The sequence below is a fragment of the Pimephales promelas genome, chromosome 16 (genome assembly GCF_988280905.1).
Source record: "Pimephales promelas chromosome 16, fPimPro1.hap1.1, whole genome shotgun sequence".
In the NCBI taxonomy this organism is placed as follows: domain Eukaryota; kingdom Metazoa; phylum Chordata; class Actinopteri; order Cypriniformes; family Leuciscidae; genus Pimephales; species Pimephales promelas.
In genome coordinates this window covers 9,557,284-9,575,763 of record NC_142784.1, presented here as the reverse complement: position 1 = coordinate 9,575,763, position 18,480 = coordinate 9,557,284, and the positions used below count along the sequence as shown (strand labels likewise).

General features: G+C 37.5%; 1 protein-coding gene across 1 annotated transcript; it reads left to right on the top strand.

Annotated features, from left to right (window-relative positions):
• The first annotated feature begins 1,848 nt into the window (after nucleotides 1–1,848).
• On the top strand, nucleotides 1,849–18,480 carry mxf (myxovirus (influenza virus) resistance F). The gene is made up of 13 exons (XM_089120959.1): nucleotides 1,849–2,020; nucleotides 2,315–2,523; nucleotides 5,635–5,769; nucleotides 6,411–6,565; nucleotides 8,230–8,368; nucleotides 8,480–8,678; nucleotides 8,755–8,833; nucleotides 9,018–9,140; nucleotides 9,251–9,383; nucleotides 11,069–11,227; nucleotides 11,416–11,492; nucleotides 11,584–11,847; nucleotides 17,613–18,480. Exons 1-13 carry the CDS (start codon nucleotides 1,971–1,973, stop codon nucleotides 17,835–17,837), a joined length of 1,947 nt encoding a protein of 648 aa, XP_088977085.1. The 5' UTR covers nucleotides 1,849–1,970; the 3' UTR covers nucleotides 17,838–18,480.

The following is an 18,480-nucleotide window of genomic DNA, read 5'->3' as shown; positions in this document are numbered from 1 at the left end:
CTGTTCCTGTGGTGTTGAGTAACTATAATTCTTGTTAATCCTACAATTTTATATTATTATTTATTTAAAGAGAATAAATAATTGTAATGAAAAATAAATAAAAATTAAATAGCTAAAGTAAATCATAAGTAGAAGTGCATCTGCCAATTCACTGAATGTTCGAAATGTTATTAATTTTTAATTTTTTTTTTTAAATAGACATTGGTTGGCCTATTGAGCATACATCAGCAATTACACATGTTTAGGGAACAGGGCATTATTAATATGCCATTTAAGGTGGTATGTGCTAGAAATGGGTAAACCACTATCAGTGAGTCTGCCTGCAAGCAGTGTCCCACATTGTCCCTCAGAAACACACCCCTTGCCCCCCCTTGGGCTCATTAGCAGGTGGTCACCCTATTTGAAAGTTATCTTTCTCCATGAGCACATGGCTAGTTTGGTCAAGGCGGCCTGTTGAGGCCACACCGAGGAAGTAGCGCGTGTCGTGGAGCAGCCGATAGTTTCAAACACTGATAGTTCCAACTTTGAACCCCATTTATTTTCTGCGGGGTGGTGTTTTATCCTCTTTGACGTCACGTTTTGGGACTATTGGGGCTTCCATGAACCACGTGACAGCCATCACGGCGACATCAAAGAGTGTCGCAACTTTCTCTCTATGGATCTGGAGGCATGAGACAGGTGAGATAACATTGACTGGTTGTATATTAAAATACATACCATACCATAGTACATAATCTTAGACAGTAAATCATTTACACATTGCTATGATGCATGTTTATTTATAGATCAGTTAGTATATGATTAATGCAGCAAATATGTTTTAAAGGGTTTCTGTCTTCCATTGTCTCTTTCTTGCGCATGTGGCCACATTCCCTTTGGAGGTTGTAAAATCTCCTTATCAGCTCTGTAACATGACACTGTTTCTGCCCTTGTGTTCGTTTTATTTGGGGTGTTAGTTTTGGAATTTCATAAACCTTTGTATATAATGATTAGTGTGTCTGATCCAGACCTTACATGGTCTTTATTTCAAATTGTGAACATAATGATTATTACAATATATAAAAATGTAGCACTGGTGCATGTGGATTCAGATTTTGCATCATCTGAAATCCTTGCAGGAGTTGGATTCATCTCTTCTTAAGTGTTGGGCATCTGAAAGTCTAGTTATAAGAGGGATCCAAACTGTGCACCGGGTGATTTCCATCCTGAAATAAAACAGAAAAGCAAATGGAAAATAATCAGCATAGCTACTGTTCATAACATTTTGTGTGAATTGAACAGATTGTGTGTTGTGTATGGTGTTAGTTTAATTGTTATTTTTGTCTTATTTTCTTTTCTTTTCTTTAAGAAATGCCATAATGGGGGAAGTATTAAAGTTAGTTTCATAGGGGGAAAATCTACATATTTTTGTTAAAATGTCCTTTTAAAAACTCGCCAAATGACTCACACCACCACAAAGTATTCATTAAAAAAAATCAACATGGTAATAAGGAACAGAATGTAAAAGAATCCTTGGAGGATAGGCTCAGTGACCTAGAAATTACAAAAGAAACCAAAACTAAACTGAAAATTAACTTTACTGTTATATTGATAGTCATCGTAACCCGCCTCGTTAAACATGATAAAGGACAAATGAAACCAAGAAATGATCTTTTAATAAGTTCTGATTCAACCTGTCTACAGATAATTCAGTCAAGTCATGAGTCATTTCCAGTTACAACTTTTATTGGTGTCCTTTCTGTTAATAAATACCTTATACACCTTTCAGACTTTAAACTGTTATTACACACAACGCAAGCGAAAGGAGACAGTTTCATTCTGTTCTATTTGGGTACTGAATGGTGTTTGCCAAGACTCAACATGTTATTTTGGCTTATTGCAGACACCTATTATTAAGAATATACAAATTATTCTTTTTAATTATTTCAGTAATATCAGCTTAAAATTCTTAATTCATTTTCAGACAAACCATGGATCATGCGGACGAATTTAAAGTCTATGATTCCGAAGATGAAGGGAGGTACAGTGTTCAGCTTAATTTGTTGTACAGATTTGACTGTTCTTTGTTGCAAATTAAACATGACAATATGTAATTGTGTGTACTTATTGTACATTTAGTATGACAACTTTAAACTTAGACTTTAGTCATTTTTACCTCAGAATGCTGTTAAACAATACATCATTTGAGATGTGGTGTTTGTTGGTTTGAAAAATGAAAACTCAGAAAAAAAACAACATTTGAAATAATCAAACTACTCATCTAAACAAAATCTAGGCCTAATTAATATCTCTGTTTGATGTTTTTATTAAAAAGCTCATTTTCGGGCTCACAAAGTCATGGAGCATCCAACAGTCATTTCATTGAGTCTGTTCAGCCTTTGATTGAGTTGATTGACTCTCTGAGGATGATCGCCATTGATAAGGATATAGATCTACCATCCATTGCAGTGGTGGGAGATCAGAGTTCTGGAAAGAGTTCAGTTTTGGAGGCTCTCTCTGGGGTGGCTTTACCTCGAGGAAGTGGTAAGACTCTGAAACTACTTCAGCTCCTAACTAAATGAGAGTGACTGGAATTATTAATTGCAGTGGTGCATGTGTTATTGCCATGTCCCCGGGAATTAAAATGAAACTAATTTACATTTGTCTATGTAGCTGATGGTTTTGTCCATTACATAGAACAATAACATATAACATGTAACAATAAAGTGGGAATTCACACAAAAATTTAAATGTTGTCGTTGTTTGCCCATCATTGCCCATCATCATTTTTTTTCCACATTTTAATTTTTTTTATTAATAAAACACAATATGAGATGGACTGTAATAAAATGAGTGATCCTAACATTAAATCCCCTTAAAGGACTTTGAGGTATCATAAATGCAGTCCATACTTTATGTTTGGGTTAAGCCTGTATCTCCATTGCCATGGCCATTCTGCAGGTCTACCAGGCCCAGATGCTTAGGGACTGACCCAGGGCTCTTTGATGAGCTGCGTGTACTGACCTCGCTCTTCGGGCAATGAAAGTGACCGCACGCTCCCTGTGCCTGGTGATGTCCACTAACGTGGTCCATGAGTGACACCCTTGGCTTAACTCACGGCCAAACGCATTTTCGAATGTGTGCGGCCACAGGATTGTTTTGCAGCCATCGACCTGAAGGACCACTACTACTACTCATGTCTCCATTCAACCCGGTCTCATCCCAAGACGTCATATAACTGACGTTTTGGGACGTCTTTTGACCATACGTCAATATTCGCCTTTTTAGGGCCCCCTTAAACGTCGGTAGATGAGGTTATGGGATCCTTAGGGCCAATCCCAATTCTACCCCTTCACTTTCCCCTTCCCCTCCGTTTTGCGCGTCCACGTGAAGGGGTAGGGCTGTCCCAATTCTCTTTTGGTTGGAGGGGGAGGGCTAGGGTGAAGGGCCAGATAGCCCTTCAAACGAAGATTTTTCGGGAGCACACTTCAAACGAAGGGGTATGAGAAGTGTCACTGCTAACCCAGGGCTCGCTGCCCAAGCGACAAAGGAGACCCATAAATTTAAGTATTTGTGGCTTTAATAAGTATTGTAACGACAAATAATGATTTGCTTTATGTTACATTCAATATTGTGTTCATATTTACGGTCAGTTTCTTCACAGAAACGTTTGTAAAAAAAAATCGCTAAAATGACTGTAGTTTGCTAACGATAGTCCCGCAGCATTTTTTCGTCGTCTCCGTTGTTTCCTAGCGACGACTTATAATGACGTTTAACGGAGGCGTAGTGGTGTCCCATTTCTTAGGGGAATATTTTCACCCCTACGCATTGCCACTCTGTTTCAAGGGTCAAGGGGAAGGCGAAGGGGTAGGGCTAGGGGAAAGGGAAGGGGTAGAATTGGGATTGGCCCAAACTCTACCCCATACCTAAACCTAACCCTAAACCTAACCCTAAACCTAACTGACGTTAAAGGTAAAGCGTCAGTTGTATGACGGCCCGGGATCGCCATCTACCGACGTTTAAGGGGGCCCTAAAAAGGCAGATATTGGCGTATGGTCAAAATACGCCCCAAGACGTCAGTTATATGACTTTTTGGGATGAGACTGTGTTACTCCATTCTTCTCAGCACAGACCATTCCTATGGTTTGCTTTTGAGGGGCAGGCATACAAGTATGCGGTTCTCCCATTCGGGCTAACCCTGTCTCCTCGCGTCTTCACGAAGGTCGTCGAGGCTGCCCTTGTGCCGCTATGTCAACAAGGGGTTCGCATCCAGAACTACCTTGACGACTGGCTGATCCGAGTACCAGTTACTCCGACCTCAGATTTCTATGGTCCGGAGTGCCTTTCCAGGCATGTTGTTGTCTCAACAGATGTCAACAGTGGTTCTCCGAACTTATACTTCTCGCGACAGCACCTCCCTGGTCAATTCCTCTAAGGGAGGACCTCCTTTCTCAGAGACGGGGCACCCTATGGCACCCTCGTCCCGATCTTTGGAACCTCCACGTGTGGCTTCTGCATGGGACATGGCAGGTTTAAGTACTCTACCACATCACTTCCCCTAGAGCATCGTCCACGAGACAAAACTGTGTGGCTTCCCCAACTCCTAATTCCCTCACGCCATTCACCTGTGACTTCCTCATATAGTCTCCGCATTACTGTGATTCCCTGCCTATGCCCCCTGGTGTGCAAGTGGAAGAGCGTCACACCTATATGACTATTACCAACAAAACACACACATCAAAATTGGCTACAACAATTAGACTGGGAACCCCATTCGTCTTAACGACGTCACTCATAGTGAGTAGGAAATGGAGACGTTACTGTGACATTGCTTCGTCATGCACACAGCACACAAGACGAGAGAGAGACTCATGAGTGGATTCATGAATCGTGACAGTTACGTCCATCTTGCTCTCTAACGAAAAACTCAATAACAGTAATGGAGACTGGTATATATTGTGACGCATCTTTGTATCTGAAATCTTTGGACATATTGTTTGAATACCGTATTCTGGCGTCAGTGGTTTTGACGTTATCGTTGTGTTTTGTATTAAGAGTGACAAAAAAGACCATTTTGAGCAGCCAGAGCATCCAGATTGAGAAAAGTCTTATTGGAATCGCATTTCAAAACACATCCAAATCAAAAACCTACCTGGATAATAGGTCATGTTCCACATACATTACATTGCTTTGCTTTGAAATTATGCTATTCTCTCCAGGCTGATATTAGGGAAAGAAAATTGTTAGGTACTTTAAAATCTTAAAATATTTAGCTTCTGGTATAATACTGTTGTTGTTTTTCCCCTTGTCAGCATATCTTGTGTTGTTTGTTTCTTCTTGCTGTGTTTTGTCTGTTGTAACGAGCAACTTTTAAAGGAGCTTTATAAAATAAACGAATTATAATTATAAAACTAATCCATACGGATTGTGTGCTACAGTCAAAGCCGTCACTGTAAATCTTTACTAAAATTGATCCATGTTAATCTTCTGCATTATTGGCACATTCAAGAAAGTCTATTTTAACATGTGTGTAACGCATTGAGTGCACTTAATACCATATAAGAAGAGAGAAGAGCATTTTGAGGAAATAAAATGAGATTTGAAACCCTGAGACATCCTCAACAAACTTTGTGCTTTTTTTTTTTTTCTTTTAAGGTATTGTCACTCGCTGTCCTCTTGAGTTGAAATTACGGAAGTTAAACAAAGGATCATGGTCAGGGAACATTTCCTACCGTGATCACAGCGAGACCTTTCATGACCCATTAATGGTGGATAACCTTGTCAGAGAAGGTCAGTATGAACAGAAACAGATCATAACCAGCATCAGTTGTAATGATCAACCCGGTCTCATCCCAAGACGTCATATAACTGACGTTTTGGGACGTCTTTTGACCATACGTCAATATTCGCCTTTTTAGGGCCCCCTCAAAAGTCGGGAGATGAGGTTATGGGATCCTAACTCTACCCCAGACCTAAACCTAACCCTAAACCTAACCCGTCACCTAACTGACGTTAAAGGTAAAGCGTCAGTTGTATGACGGCCCGGGATCGCCATCTACCGACGTTTAAGGGGGCCCTAAAAAGGCGGATATTGACGTATGGTCAAAAGACGTCCCAAGACGTCAGTTATATGACTTTTTGGGATGAGACTGTGTTATAATGATGCTCTGATGAATGTCATCTTCAAAAAAGCACTAGTCTATATTCCAATCTGTGTTTAACACCATTGATACAAATTCAGAATGTTTGCTTCAATTCAAATTCAGAAAGTCAATTGGAATTTAATTGATACATCTCTATTCAGCTGTGAATGTAACACAACCGTGGTGTCCTAAGGTGGATTTCCAGGCTCAAATTCACCAATACCTCTTAAAAATCCCAAACTAGTCTTGTTTGAATCTACTACAAACTTCTGTATGTATATTTGACAGCTCAAAACAAGCTTGCTGGAAATACAGTTGGAATATGTGATGAACTGATCTCTTTGGAAATTTCATCTACTGATGTGTGTGACCTCACTCTGATCGATCTACCTGGCATAACCCGTGTACCTGTACACGGTCAACCTGATGATATCGGCGATCAGGTGAGTGAATAGAGTGTTAAAATAAAAATGGCTGTTTGAAATCATTTTAATACATGAACATTTGCGTTAACAGACATAAAAGCTGTAATCCTGCACATGCAAAAATTGAATGTGGATTTAATCATCACTTTTTTTTCATGCCCTAGGTTGTCTATTTGTAGCTTACAGATCTTAAAGTCAACATGAACTCAAGCAGAGAGAGAGAAAAACACTTTGTTAATACATTTTCATCATTCATTACATATTAGTGCAGCTCAACATGTTTATTTATGTAAAAAAATATATACATATTGGTAATGTTGTATTCTATATTGCATAAGTATGATGGGTCAGCCTGGTCTCATTGTTAATACGCAGGTTTTTTACGTTTTTGCAAAGATAGAAAACGTACTTTTTAGTACGTTTGGATGGATGCTGAAACGTATAATATAGACGTATCTGCAACATTTAAACGTAACATTATTACGTTTTTACAGCTACAAAACGTTAACTATTTACGTATATTCTATATCATAAAGATATCTGTATAATTTCCCTTTTTACCATTTTATAGATAAATGTAAGATCCCGTAACCCAAATCCCAAACCTTAACATAACTATTTTACACAGAATATAAAAAAGGATAAAAACAAAATTAACAGACAAGTATAATCACAATAATTTATTTATTGCGAAAATGTCAAAACCGATACCAAAAGCCGTTCAAATGATGACGCGTTGCAGTCGCAGTCCTATGGCAGTATTGTAATAGTTTTGTATGAAGTACAGTGCAGAAATTAAATTACTAATGAAAATGTTAATCCGGCTTTGGTTCGCGCTTCTCCATTTCAAATTAACTAAGCCAACCGTCACCGAGTCCTTCATGTCGCAAACTGTGACGAAGCAGGGAAGAGCCAATGAACGTTTGATATCACTGCCATAAAACATGACGTATAGCTTCTCAAGGGCACAATTTTTGAATTCGAATTCATCACCAGCGCGGGGTTTGACATGTACGGTCACGGCCACGACTGGATATAAGGCTGAATTAGGAGTTGTTTCTTGCAAACAACATAGGCTATGGATTCTCAAGATTTGGATTACATCAAACTAATAAAATGGATGTCTTTTGTGAATTTTTGTTGTGTTTTATAGGAGAAAATGCTTTATGTGTCTCAAGGGAAATAAACTATTTTACAAAATGGTTAAACGAGTAACGTTAAAGAATGTATTTTTAAGGTTTTATAGTGTATTGTTTAACACCATGCAGGCAAAACGAGCAAAATGTTAATATTTATGAGTATTATATCAATAAATGCGACTGAAAAGTGAATTAATAAGACAGTGGAATGCAATAGAGTCAAAACATAATGCTACAAAATTAATATGCATAAATTGTACAAATGTGTACGTCGGTGGATTTGTTCATATGTAAATAAATTACGCTTTTGTGCTGTCAATACGTAAATATTTTACGTTTTAGTACTGTAAATACGTCAGTATTATACGTTTCTGTGCATATAAAACGTAATTATGTATACGTATGACAGAATGACACTTTACGTACAAATACATACGTATTCTCATGAGATCACGTTTGATGGGTTCTGTGGTTTTTCATGGTGACTTAAATATTCTCACCTTCTTAATCTTAACCAAAGGACATTTTATCCTTTATTTTTAGATCAAAAACTTGATACTGAAATACATTGACAAAAGTGAAACCATCATTTTAGTTGTTGTGCCCTGCAATGTTGACATAGCGACAACAGAAGCACTGAGAATGGCACAAGGTGTAGACCCAGATGGATACAGAACTCTTGGTTTGCCAACTTTTTGTATTTTCTACAATATATTTCTTTAGGCCAACCAGTAGCACTATGAGTCATGCTTATCTTAACTTTTATCTCTTTTTTGTTGAATTCATGGCATAGCAATTCTCACAAAACCAGACCTTATTGACAGAGGAGCAGAGAGGGATGTTTTGAACATTGTCCATGGCAAAGTCATTCCTCTCAGCAAGGGCTACATTATTGTGCGATGTCGTGGTCAGAGTGACATCAATAACAAAATCCCTCTTTCTAAAGCCATGGAAGTGGAAATGAATTTTTTTAGGAACCACCGATATTTCAGGTAATTCTAAGTTTTATATAATAATAACAATACTAATAATAATAATAACAACCTTCTTTTTTTTTTTTCTTGACAGCTCTCTTTTGAATGATGGTAAAGCATCTATTCGATGCTTGGCAGACAACCTAACCAAAGAACTGGTTGGTCATATCAAGGCAAGCACTTTATGATCATGCTCCTAGCCTTTTTCCTTTCTTTTTTCATTCTTTCTTAAATGATACGCAATAATCTTCATCAGAACATAAAAACAGTGGTGATGTTTAGTTTGTCATATGTGGTCACAGTTTATTAATTTAATAGGAGCTAATATATACAATTATATGTTCTTTATGGACACAGAAATCGCTGCCCTACTTAACTGAGCAGATTCAGAATAAACTACTCAGCGTTCAAAGGGAGATTAAAAACTACGAGCAGGGTCCACCTGTTGAAGAAGAGCAGATGGGACCTTTTCTCAGTGATGTAAGAGCTCTGAGAATAAAGGACAATAATATCTATCCATTACCATCTTATCTATACATATCTATCCAATAAATGAAGGCCTTTTTTCTAATCGATTCTTCTTCCTATAGATAATAATGAAGTTCAGTGATCAAATATATGATATGAGTAGAACAGGAAGTTTAAGAGACAAAAACATCCATGCACTTCTACGTCCTGTGTTCAAGAAATGGGACACCTACCTAAGAGGCACTGAAATATCATGTAAGTCAAGATGTTACCAACATGGGTGACACTTTATTTGAAGGGGTATGCATAAGACTGAACGTGAAGGAGTCTTTATGAATGCTTATGACTGTTGTCATTAAGTGTCATTTGGTAAATTATGACACTTTAAATGCAAAGTTGACATTGTTTACAATGTCTTTGTTATGACAACTTGACATTAACAAAGAAATCATAACCAGTCCAACGTGTTCCACTTTACTTGAGGAAAGGGGAAATATTAATGACACTGACAGTGTAATAACCCTTAATGACATCTTTATAAATAGTACAATAACACATTGTACTAACCATCATTTTGTCACTTGAGGACAAGTAAAATATTCATGTCACAGTCATAATGTGTCATGACAACCAAAGTTAAAACCAACCATAACATATGACAGGGTCATGTAATGTTAACACAATAAAGCTAAATAACTTCTTTAAGTTTGATAGTTAGACCTGTTATGACATATTTGTGACAGGTTGACAGGTTATGATTTCTTGGTTAATGTCAAGTTGTCCTAACAGAGACATTTTAAACAATGTCAACTTTGCATTTAAAGTGTCATAATTTAGCGAATGACACTTAATGACAACAGTCATAAACATTTATAAAGACTCTTCATGTTCATGACAGTGTCATGACAGTCTTATGCACACCCCTTCAAATAAAGTGTTACCAAAACGTGTTACTTTTTAGGATTGTACCAAAAACCCTTTAAAGGAGTAGTTCACTTTTGAAAAAACTTTTGCTGATAATTTCCTCACCCCCATGTCATCCAAGATGTCCATGTCTTTCTTTCCTCAGTCGAAAAGAAATTTAGGTTTTTGATGAAAACATTCCAGGATTTTTCTCCATATAATGGACTTCAATGGGAACCGGATGGTTCAAGGTCCAAAAGACAGTTAATAACAGTTTCAGATGCAGCTTCAAATGTCTTTAATCGTCACCAGACGATGAATAAGGGTCTTATCATGCGAAACGATCGGTTATTTCAAAACTTATTCCAAAAATGTAACTTTTCTAAGGACAAATGCTAGCCTTGCTCTATTCTGTGAGGCGCGTTTGTAACGTCACGTAATACGTAATTACGTTCAAAAGGTCACGGGCGACGTAGCCGGAAGTACAGAATCAAAATCGTCCGACATCGTTGTTTTTCCTTTTAATTGCTAAACGGTGTTTGGGCTAGTTTGCACGTTCAACCTATGCGTTCAACTTGTAAACACTCTGACTCTGTACTTTCGGCTACGTCGCCCGTGACCTTTTGAACGTAATTACGTAATACGTGACGTTGCAAACGCGCCTCACAGAATAGAGCAAGGCTAGCATTTGTCCTTAGAAAAGTTACATTTTTGGAATAAGTTTTGAAATAACCGATCGTTTCGCATGATAAGACCCTTATTCATCGTCTGGTGTCGTTTAAAGACATTTGAAGCTGCATCTGAAACTGTTATTAACTGTCGTTTGGACCTTGAACCATCCAGTTCCCATTGAAGTCCATTATATGGAGAAAAATCCTGGAATGTTTTCATCAAAAACCTAAATTTCTTTTCGACTGAGGAAAGAAAGACATGGACATCTTGGATGACATGGGGGTGAGTAAATTATCAGCAAACGTTTTTTCAAAAGTGAACTAATCCTTTAACCAGACCTTCCCTTTTTGTTATTACAAATGTAGTCACAGCAAGAGTAAAGGAAATGATAGACATGTATAATGAGATGCATCGTGGCAGAGAATTGCTTACGTTCAGTGACTTCTCTGAATTTGAACGTGTCATCAAAGACCATGTGGCAGCCCTTCAAGAGCCAGCTATGGAAACACTGAAGCATGTACGAGGTTAGTCTCTATATTATAAATATACATTATAGTCAATTATTATTTTCAATGCACTTCAGAGTAACTCTGAATTGCATTTAAAGGTTCAACACTCATAAAAGATAACCAAAAATAAACAAATATAAAAAAATGTCTCGAATTATGACAGTAAATGTCTTTCTCGTCATAAATTAAAATGTTATTTTCAGAGATTGTTCAGGATGTGTTCAGAAAGATATGTCATTTATCTTTTGACCATTACCCTCCACTGAGACACAATGTATCTGTAAGTACAACGTATTATTTGTATTATTATTATTATTTGTAGTAGTAGTAGTAGTTGTAATATATGCCATGCATTATGTTGTACTTCTCAGAAAAAGATTCATGACATTCAGTCAAAACAAGAGGCCAGAGTGGAGAAAAGAATCAAGGAGTTCATTGAAATGGAGCAACTGGTCTTCACTCAGGACAAGGTGTTCCAACAGAAACTTGATGACTCTGAAATCCCTCAGAGGACTGGGATGGACTCTAGTGACGAGAACCTCTATGATGATGATGACAAAATTTTCAGTTCGAAAGGCTGTGCGTTGTTGGATTCAAGAAATCTAGTTCCAGACAAACTGGTTCTGTATTATAAGGTGGGTTGCAACTCATACTATGAAATGTAGTTATTAATTTACACACTGTAAAACTGCCGAACAGCTAATGTTGGGTATGCACTGTAATATCTGAAAGGGGCTTTACAGTTGAAGTGTGAACTTTCAACATCTAGCACTGGAGCACAAGTCATTGGTAGATCTAGTTTAGTAGTAAATTATAGTAAGTTTAAAGGGGAGGTTGACTGCTTTTTTTCTTTGCATGATTGTGTTTATGGGGTGCAATATAACATGTATTCGTGTTTTTTCTTTTTTAAAAAGTTTTATTTTTCATAAACTTCACCTTCATTGTCAGCCGCGCTCTCCTCTGTCCTCTGAACGAGCGGTTGACTTCCTGAGTCTATGAAACCACTCCCTCAGAAACAGGCAGTGGGCTCAGATTGGTTAGTTTGGGCCAGTATGTTGTGATTGGCTAAACTTTCGCTCACGTTGTCCGGAAGGTTAACGCCCATTACCTTTACAGGCGAAACGTGCATGTCATGAGCTCCGGTCCAGATGTAAATATCAGCAGTGGTGGAATGTAACGAAGTACAAATACTTCGTTACTTTACTTAAGTACATTTTTCACGTATCTTTACTTTACTTAAGTAGAATAAATAGTGCATTCTTTTTACTTTTACTTCGTTACATTTTGCAGCAATTATTATACTTTCTACTCCACTACATTTCTACAACTTCTGTTACATTTTCGTTACATTTTCTGATCAGTTTTTCCCCTGCTAAAACGTAATCTGGCCGTCCGTTCGTTGCACGTTTGTCTCGTCAGTGACGTTTGGTTGCCATAGATACAGTATATCAACCCGTTACACTAAATGCGTCTCGCACGCAGTGTGTTTATCGTGCAACTAATACGCAAAAATTTGTTTTTACGTGCATAGGAAACGCACCGTGTGTAATATACGTTTGGTTAGGATTATGGCAAGCCAAGAGGTTCAGAATTACACCATAAATTAATCGAGTTTACTGCCAAACAGAGTTATTAACATATAGTAAGGATAAGCATGATGTGTATATTGCCTAATTGCAAGCTTGTTTCAGAAATGGTGGCAACATTTTTTTTCCATGATTATTGAACATCATTATAGGAGTATTAAGTTGAATGAGTTAGAATTAAATGTTTTATTAATCATTAGAAAATAGTCATTAAGAGAATAAATTGTTATGCAAGTACTTTTACTTTTAATACTTAAAGTACATTTAAAATAAGGTACTTTTTACTTTTTACTTAAGTATGGTTGTCATTGTGTTACTTCTACTTTTACTAAAGTAAATATTTATCTGGTTATTTGTACTTTCACTTAAGTACTGAGATTCAGTACTTCCTCCACCACTGAATATCAGTGATGCGCCGGTCAATGTATAAACAACCCGCAACCGACCGACGTTTTCAACTACCCGCCCGCAACTCGGACCGCAAAAAAAAGTAAAAAAAAATTTGTACCCGACCTGCTTCCTGACCGCATTTTTTAAATGCTCGTCGTAGCGTCATTTGGCCATAGACGTGTAACAACACAGCATCGCAAGAAGACGTAGGCCTACACATAACAAAGCCAGCACTTTGGTTATCATATTTCATTATTTCAGCAAATGTCTCCCACACTTTTACTCTTTCTATTTGTGTATCTGCGGAGCTTCCACTCCACAGTCTTTACCTTTTCTCTTGCCGCCTCTATCTCTCTGCAGACTGTAGTGATCATAGACATGGCCGGTTCGTGAACGAATCGTTCTTTTGAACCGGTTCTTTTTAGTGAACCGGTCGAACCAGTACACTAAATAGAACTGAATCGTTCGAAACAGTTCGCGTCTTGCGTCAGTGCTGATAATCCACAAGTTACAAGTTACTCACTTTCAGACATGCCTGACAGTCCCTCCGAATCCAAATAAATCAATATCCTGAATTATATTTTACTCCAGTAACTCCAACAGTTCACTGAACCGAGACATGTTGGTGCCACTGCTGAGAGAAGTGATGAGCAGGAGCAGTTGTTCTCGAATCACCAGTACAGAACCGAGAACTGTTTTAGACTGAGCTTGTGTGTTATCTTCGTGCCAGTTATTCAGCCAATAATCCGTAGGAAGCTCGAAGACATAAGACCTGACAGCTGGTGAACAACACACTCGACGAGCTGGAGCTGCTGAAATATGGTCATGGCCTTTTTTGCATTTTCTAGAGGGAGTGGTTGATGCAAATGTGTGGGTTAGTGACGTCTAAAACCCAGCTGTAGTCCCAATCGAGTCGTTTTTGTAGGCAATATACTTCCTGATTTTTAAAAGACGATATCTCTGCTTACACTAAACTTTCAGCGCGGCAACTTTGCAGATACTGTTAATGCACCAACAGCAACATTACACACTATTTAAAAAAAAAAAGTGAAATCGCAGTCAACATATTGGACATATTGGTTACATATTTAACTTTGGTTACTTAAAGAGGTCTACTTAATCCAGCATCAGTAGCTGGTACTATTGGAACACACTCTAGCGTCACGAGTATCTAAAGCCCGATCGTCTAGAATCACGCCATTGTTCTGGCTGGTGGCACAAGCACTGTCCACTGAGGAACATCACTGATGCCTCATAAGGGGGCACCCATGCCATTACAGTTCAGATTTCCCTACAAAGGAAAGTGAACTGAGATTACATACATAGCTATGGGAACCATAGACCACAACGTCATACAACAAACAGGGTGATAATTTATCAGTCAGTGAATACAGACAAAGACACTGAAAAAGATTAAATGGCACCTTATTCAAACAGCTAAGACTTGCCATAAACCTCAGCAAAACCTTCAGTGCCCTCACAGGACAAACTACTACCAAAAAACTGCCTTACCAAAAAGTAAAGACTGAGATCCGATAAGAAGACCAATTGTGCAAGCAGTATATTTGGTGGCTCGAAGAGCTTAGAAAGTCACTCTTCTTAGGGCAACGACTGCCTCGAGGGTCAAACCAGAAACCCTCATCTATTTCCTTGAGGACAACTATACCTACAAAACTTATCTTCCTTCCTTCCTTCCTCAAAAGAAGGAGAGATGAGAACAAAACACTTTCATGCTGAAGTTTTTTTTTTAAGTGTGGACAGTCGCTAAGCATTCAGTGAGCATGTTCATGCTCAAGAACTTAATGGACTTAAGAGTGTGAGGACCAGTGGTGGAGGAAGTAGCCTACTGAATCTCAGTACTTAAGTAAAAGTACAAATAATCAGATAAATATTTACTTTAGTAAAAGTTGAAGTAACACAATGACAACCATACTTAAGTAAAAAGTAAAAAGTACCTGATTTTAAATGTACTTTAAGTATTAAAAGTAAAAGTACTTGCATAATTTATTTTCTTAATGTATTTTTTGTAATGATTAATAAAACATTTAATCCTAACTCATTCAACCTAATACTCCTATAATGATGTTCAATAATGATGGAAAAAAAATGTTGTCACCATTTCTGAAACAAGCTTGCAATTAGGCAATATACACATCATGCTTATCCTTACTATATGTTAATAACTATGTTTGGCAGTAATCGGGATTAATTTATGGTGTAATTCTGAACCTCTTGGCTTGCCATAATCCTCACCAAACGTATATTACACACGGTGCGTTTCCTATGCACGTAAAAACAAGTTTTCGCGTATAAATTGCACGAAAAACGCACTGCGTGCGAGACGCATTTAGTGTGACCGGGTTGCTATGGCGACCAAACGTCACTCGTGAGACAAACGTGCAACGGATGGACGGTCAGATTACGTTTTGGCAGGGGAAAAACTGATCAGAAAATGTAATGAAAATGTAACAGAAGTTGTAGAAATGTAGTGGAGTAGAAAGTATAATAATTGCTGCAAAATGTAACGAAGTAAAAGTAAAAAGTATGCACTATTTATTCTACTTAAGTAAAGTAAAGATACGTGAAAAATGTACTTTCGTGAAAGTAACAAAGTATTTGTACTTCGTTACATTCCACCACTGGTGAGGACAATGTGTGTCCTCGCTCCAACCCTGTATCACACGAAATGCGTTCTGAGGAAACTGTTTTGCAAATCGCAATTACGTTACATGCCAACATGGCAGAGCTATTACGTTGGTCCTTAACCTAATATGTCTCATTGTTAATACGTAGGTTAATACGTTATTTTCAAAGATATGTAACGTACGTTTGGATAGATGCTAAAACGTATAATATGGACGTATTTGCAACATTTAAACGTAACCTTATTACGTTTTTAAAGCTACAAAACGTTAACTATTTACGTATATTTCATATCATAACGATATCTGTATACTTTCACTTTTAAAGATAAATGTAACAAGACCCCTTAATCCTACTCCAAAAAACATATTTATTTTATACAGAATATAAAAAGGATAAAACGTAATGGACAGAGATGTGTAGTTAAATGAGTTTTAGCATTAAAATATATTTTGAGCCACTAATCCTACTCCTACCCCTAAACCTAACCATAACCATTCCTTAAAACTACGTAGGCTAACACAATTAAGAAAAAACGGATTTGACGTTTGCGATCGATGCTGAGAAATGAAGATGAAGATAACTGGATAAAAGGCTGAATTTGGATCTGTTTCTTGCAAACAACGTATGGATTCTAGGATTTGGTTTACATCAAGCTAATAAAATATATGTCTTTTGTGAATGTATCAGTATGTTGTGTTTTATTGGAGAAAATGCTTTTTGTGTAAATATATTTATGAGTAACGTTGGCCTATTATGTTAATAAATGCGAATGAAAACTTCATTGATATGACAGTTAAATGCAATAGAGTCAAAACTTTAATGCCACGATTATGCATTTTAGTAAAGAAACCTGCTTTGGATGTATTATGTTTAGGACAAACGTAATAGCACTGCAATAGTATTAGGTTAAGGACCAACGTAATAGCACTGCGTATATGTTGGCATGTAACGTAATTGCGATTTGCAAAATAGTTTCCTCAGAACGCATTAGTGTGATACATAGTTGTGATACACGTGTGATACATAGTTGCCTCGCTCGTAATGAAGCCGGTACAGAGAACCTTCTGAAATGGTATTGTGCTCACCCTGAGAAAACAAGAATAATCCAATAAATGAGCACAATGAATTCTAATATTCAAACCAACAAGCATGGGCAGATACATTTTCTTGAAGCATAGAAACGCGAGCTATGATGATGCGGGTGGTTGCTTTTGAAGCATCAGAGATGCAATTGCCATTATTCTTTTTACTGGAAAGTTCTTCAAGGAACTAAAAATGGGTCTTTATCTGACATCACTGTGAAAACCCTATTTTGGTTTTACCTGGCTCTTCTATTCTTATGATCAGATTGTAACAGGGTTCAGCTGTAATGTGAAGAAGGAGGCGGGAACCGGCGGACATTCAACACTTTAATAATTAAATAAACAAATACAAAATGAAAGTAAAGCCAGCAGCCCCTCACGGATGAGTTCCTCTATCGATCTTCACTGTCGCCGCTCCTCCGTTATGCTTCCGCTCCTCTGTGAGAGATGCGAGTGGATGCATATGGAGAATCACTGGGGTGTCCAGCCGCAGGTGGAATATTTCAACCAAAGGGGTGGCAAGGTGGCTTGCCGAGGGAAAGACACATGCTCAGGGAGTCTTACAGTGGAAATACACATGTGGGGGTTTGCTTCGTTAACAGAGAATGCGTGCAGGTCCTCTACCCTCTTGATGGAGGCCGGTGCAATCATGGTGGATTAAATATCATTATTTTTCCATGTCCTTTCTCCATATAGATTATCCATCAACGCCTTACCGACTACCTTCCCATGCTGATACATCACTTCATGCTGAAGGAAGCAGCTAAAACATTGCGGCTTCAGATGCTAGAATTGAGGAACGGGGCAGATGTGGTCAAACTGTTGTGTGAAGACTCAGAGCGAGAATACAAGAGAGCTGAGCTAAAGCAGCGAATGGAACGCCTCACACAAGCTCAAGAACTACTAAGCAACAGACTCTGAGACATCTTTATCAAACATAAGGGATACACAGAAATTATGCATCAGGGCTAGTTATTAAATTATGCATAAATTGGCTAGCGGACATACTATAAATACCTTATAATTGCTATAATTAACCTTATTTCAGATGAGTAATTCTATCAGTTAAAACAGTAACAGACAATATTAGATAAATTGTTTAAATCTTGGCTGAATTGAAATTTTACGTCTAAGGATGTCAAATTGGCTTATATTATCAAACCAATTATTTCTACTTCAGGCATTCCTGTAGATCAAACAGTAGACCATAAAGATAGCCACATCATGATCATGGGTTCAATTTCTATGGAAAGCATTACTTTTGATACAAGTTTCGGCCAAATGCATACCTTTAAATTTAACCCACATCTTAAATTATGTTTGGATTTTAACAATATTCTAATTTAAATGTACTTATTGAGAATTAATAGAGGTTTAGCTCTTCTTATTGTTGAGGTTTTATTGAAAATGCTAAATCACAATTATTGTAATATGGTTCCTTAGTTGGGTAATTGACCCTTGACTTTTTATTATATTTTTCTCTGGCTGTTTGAACAGTGCATTTAAACACACATGTATTTGTTGCGAAATAACCCAGAATCAAATAAAATCAAATTGTTGTCAT

Bases quoted from the DNA above. Each gene is read 5' to 3' on its own strand.
- mxf (XM_089120959.1), top strand. From the start codon at position 1,971: ATGGATCATGCGGACGAATTTAAAGTCTATGATTCCGAAGATGAAGGG. The intron at 9,384-11,068 runs GTAAGTCAAGAT...TTACAAATGTAG, and splicing joins AAGAGGCACTGAAATATCAT to TCACAGCAAGAGTAAAGGAA. The intron at 11,228-11,415 runs GTTAGTCTCTAT...TGTTATTTTCAG, and splicing joins AACACTGAAGCATGTACGAG to AGATTGTTCAGGATGTGTTC.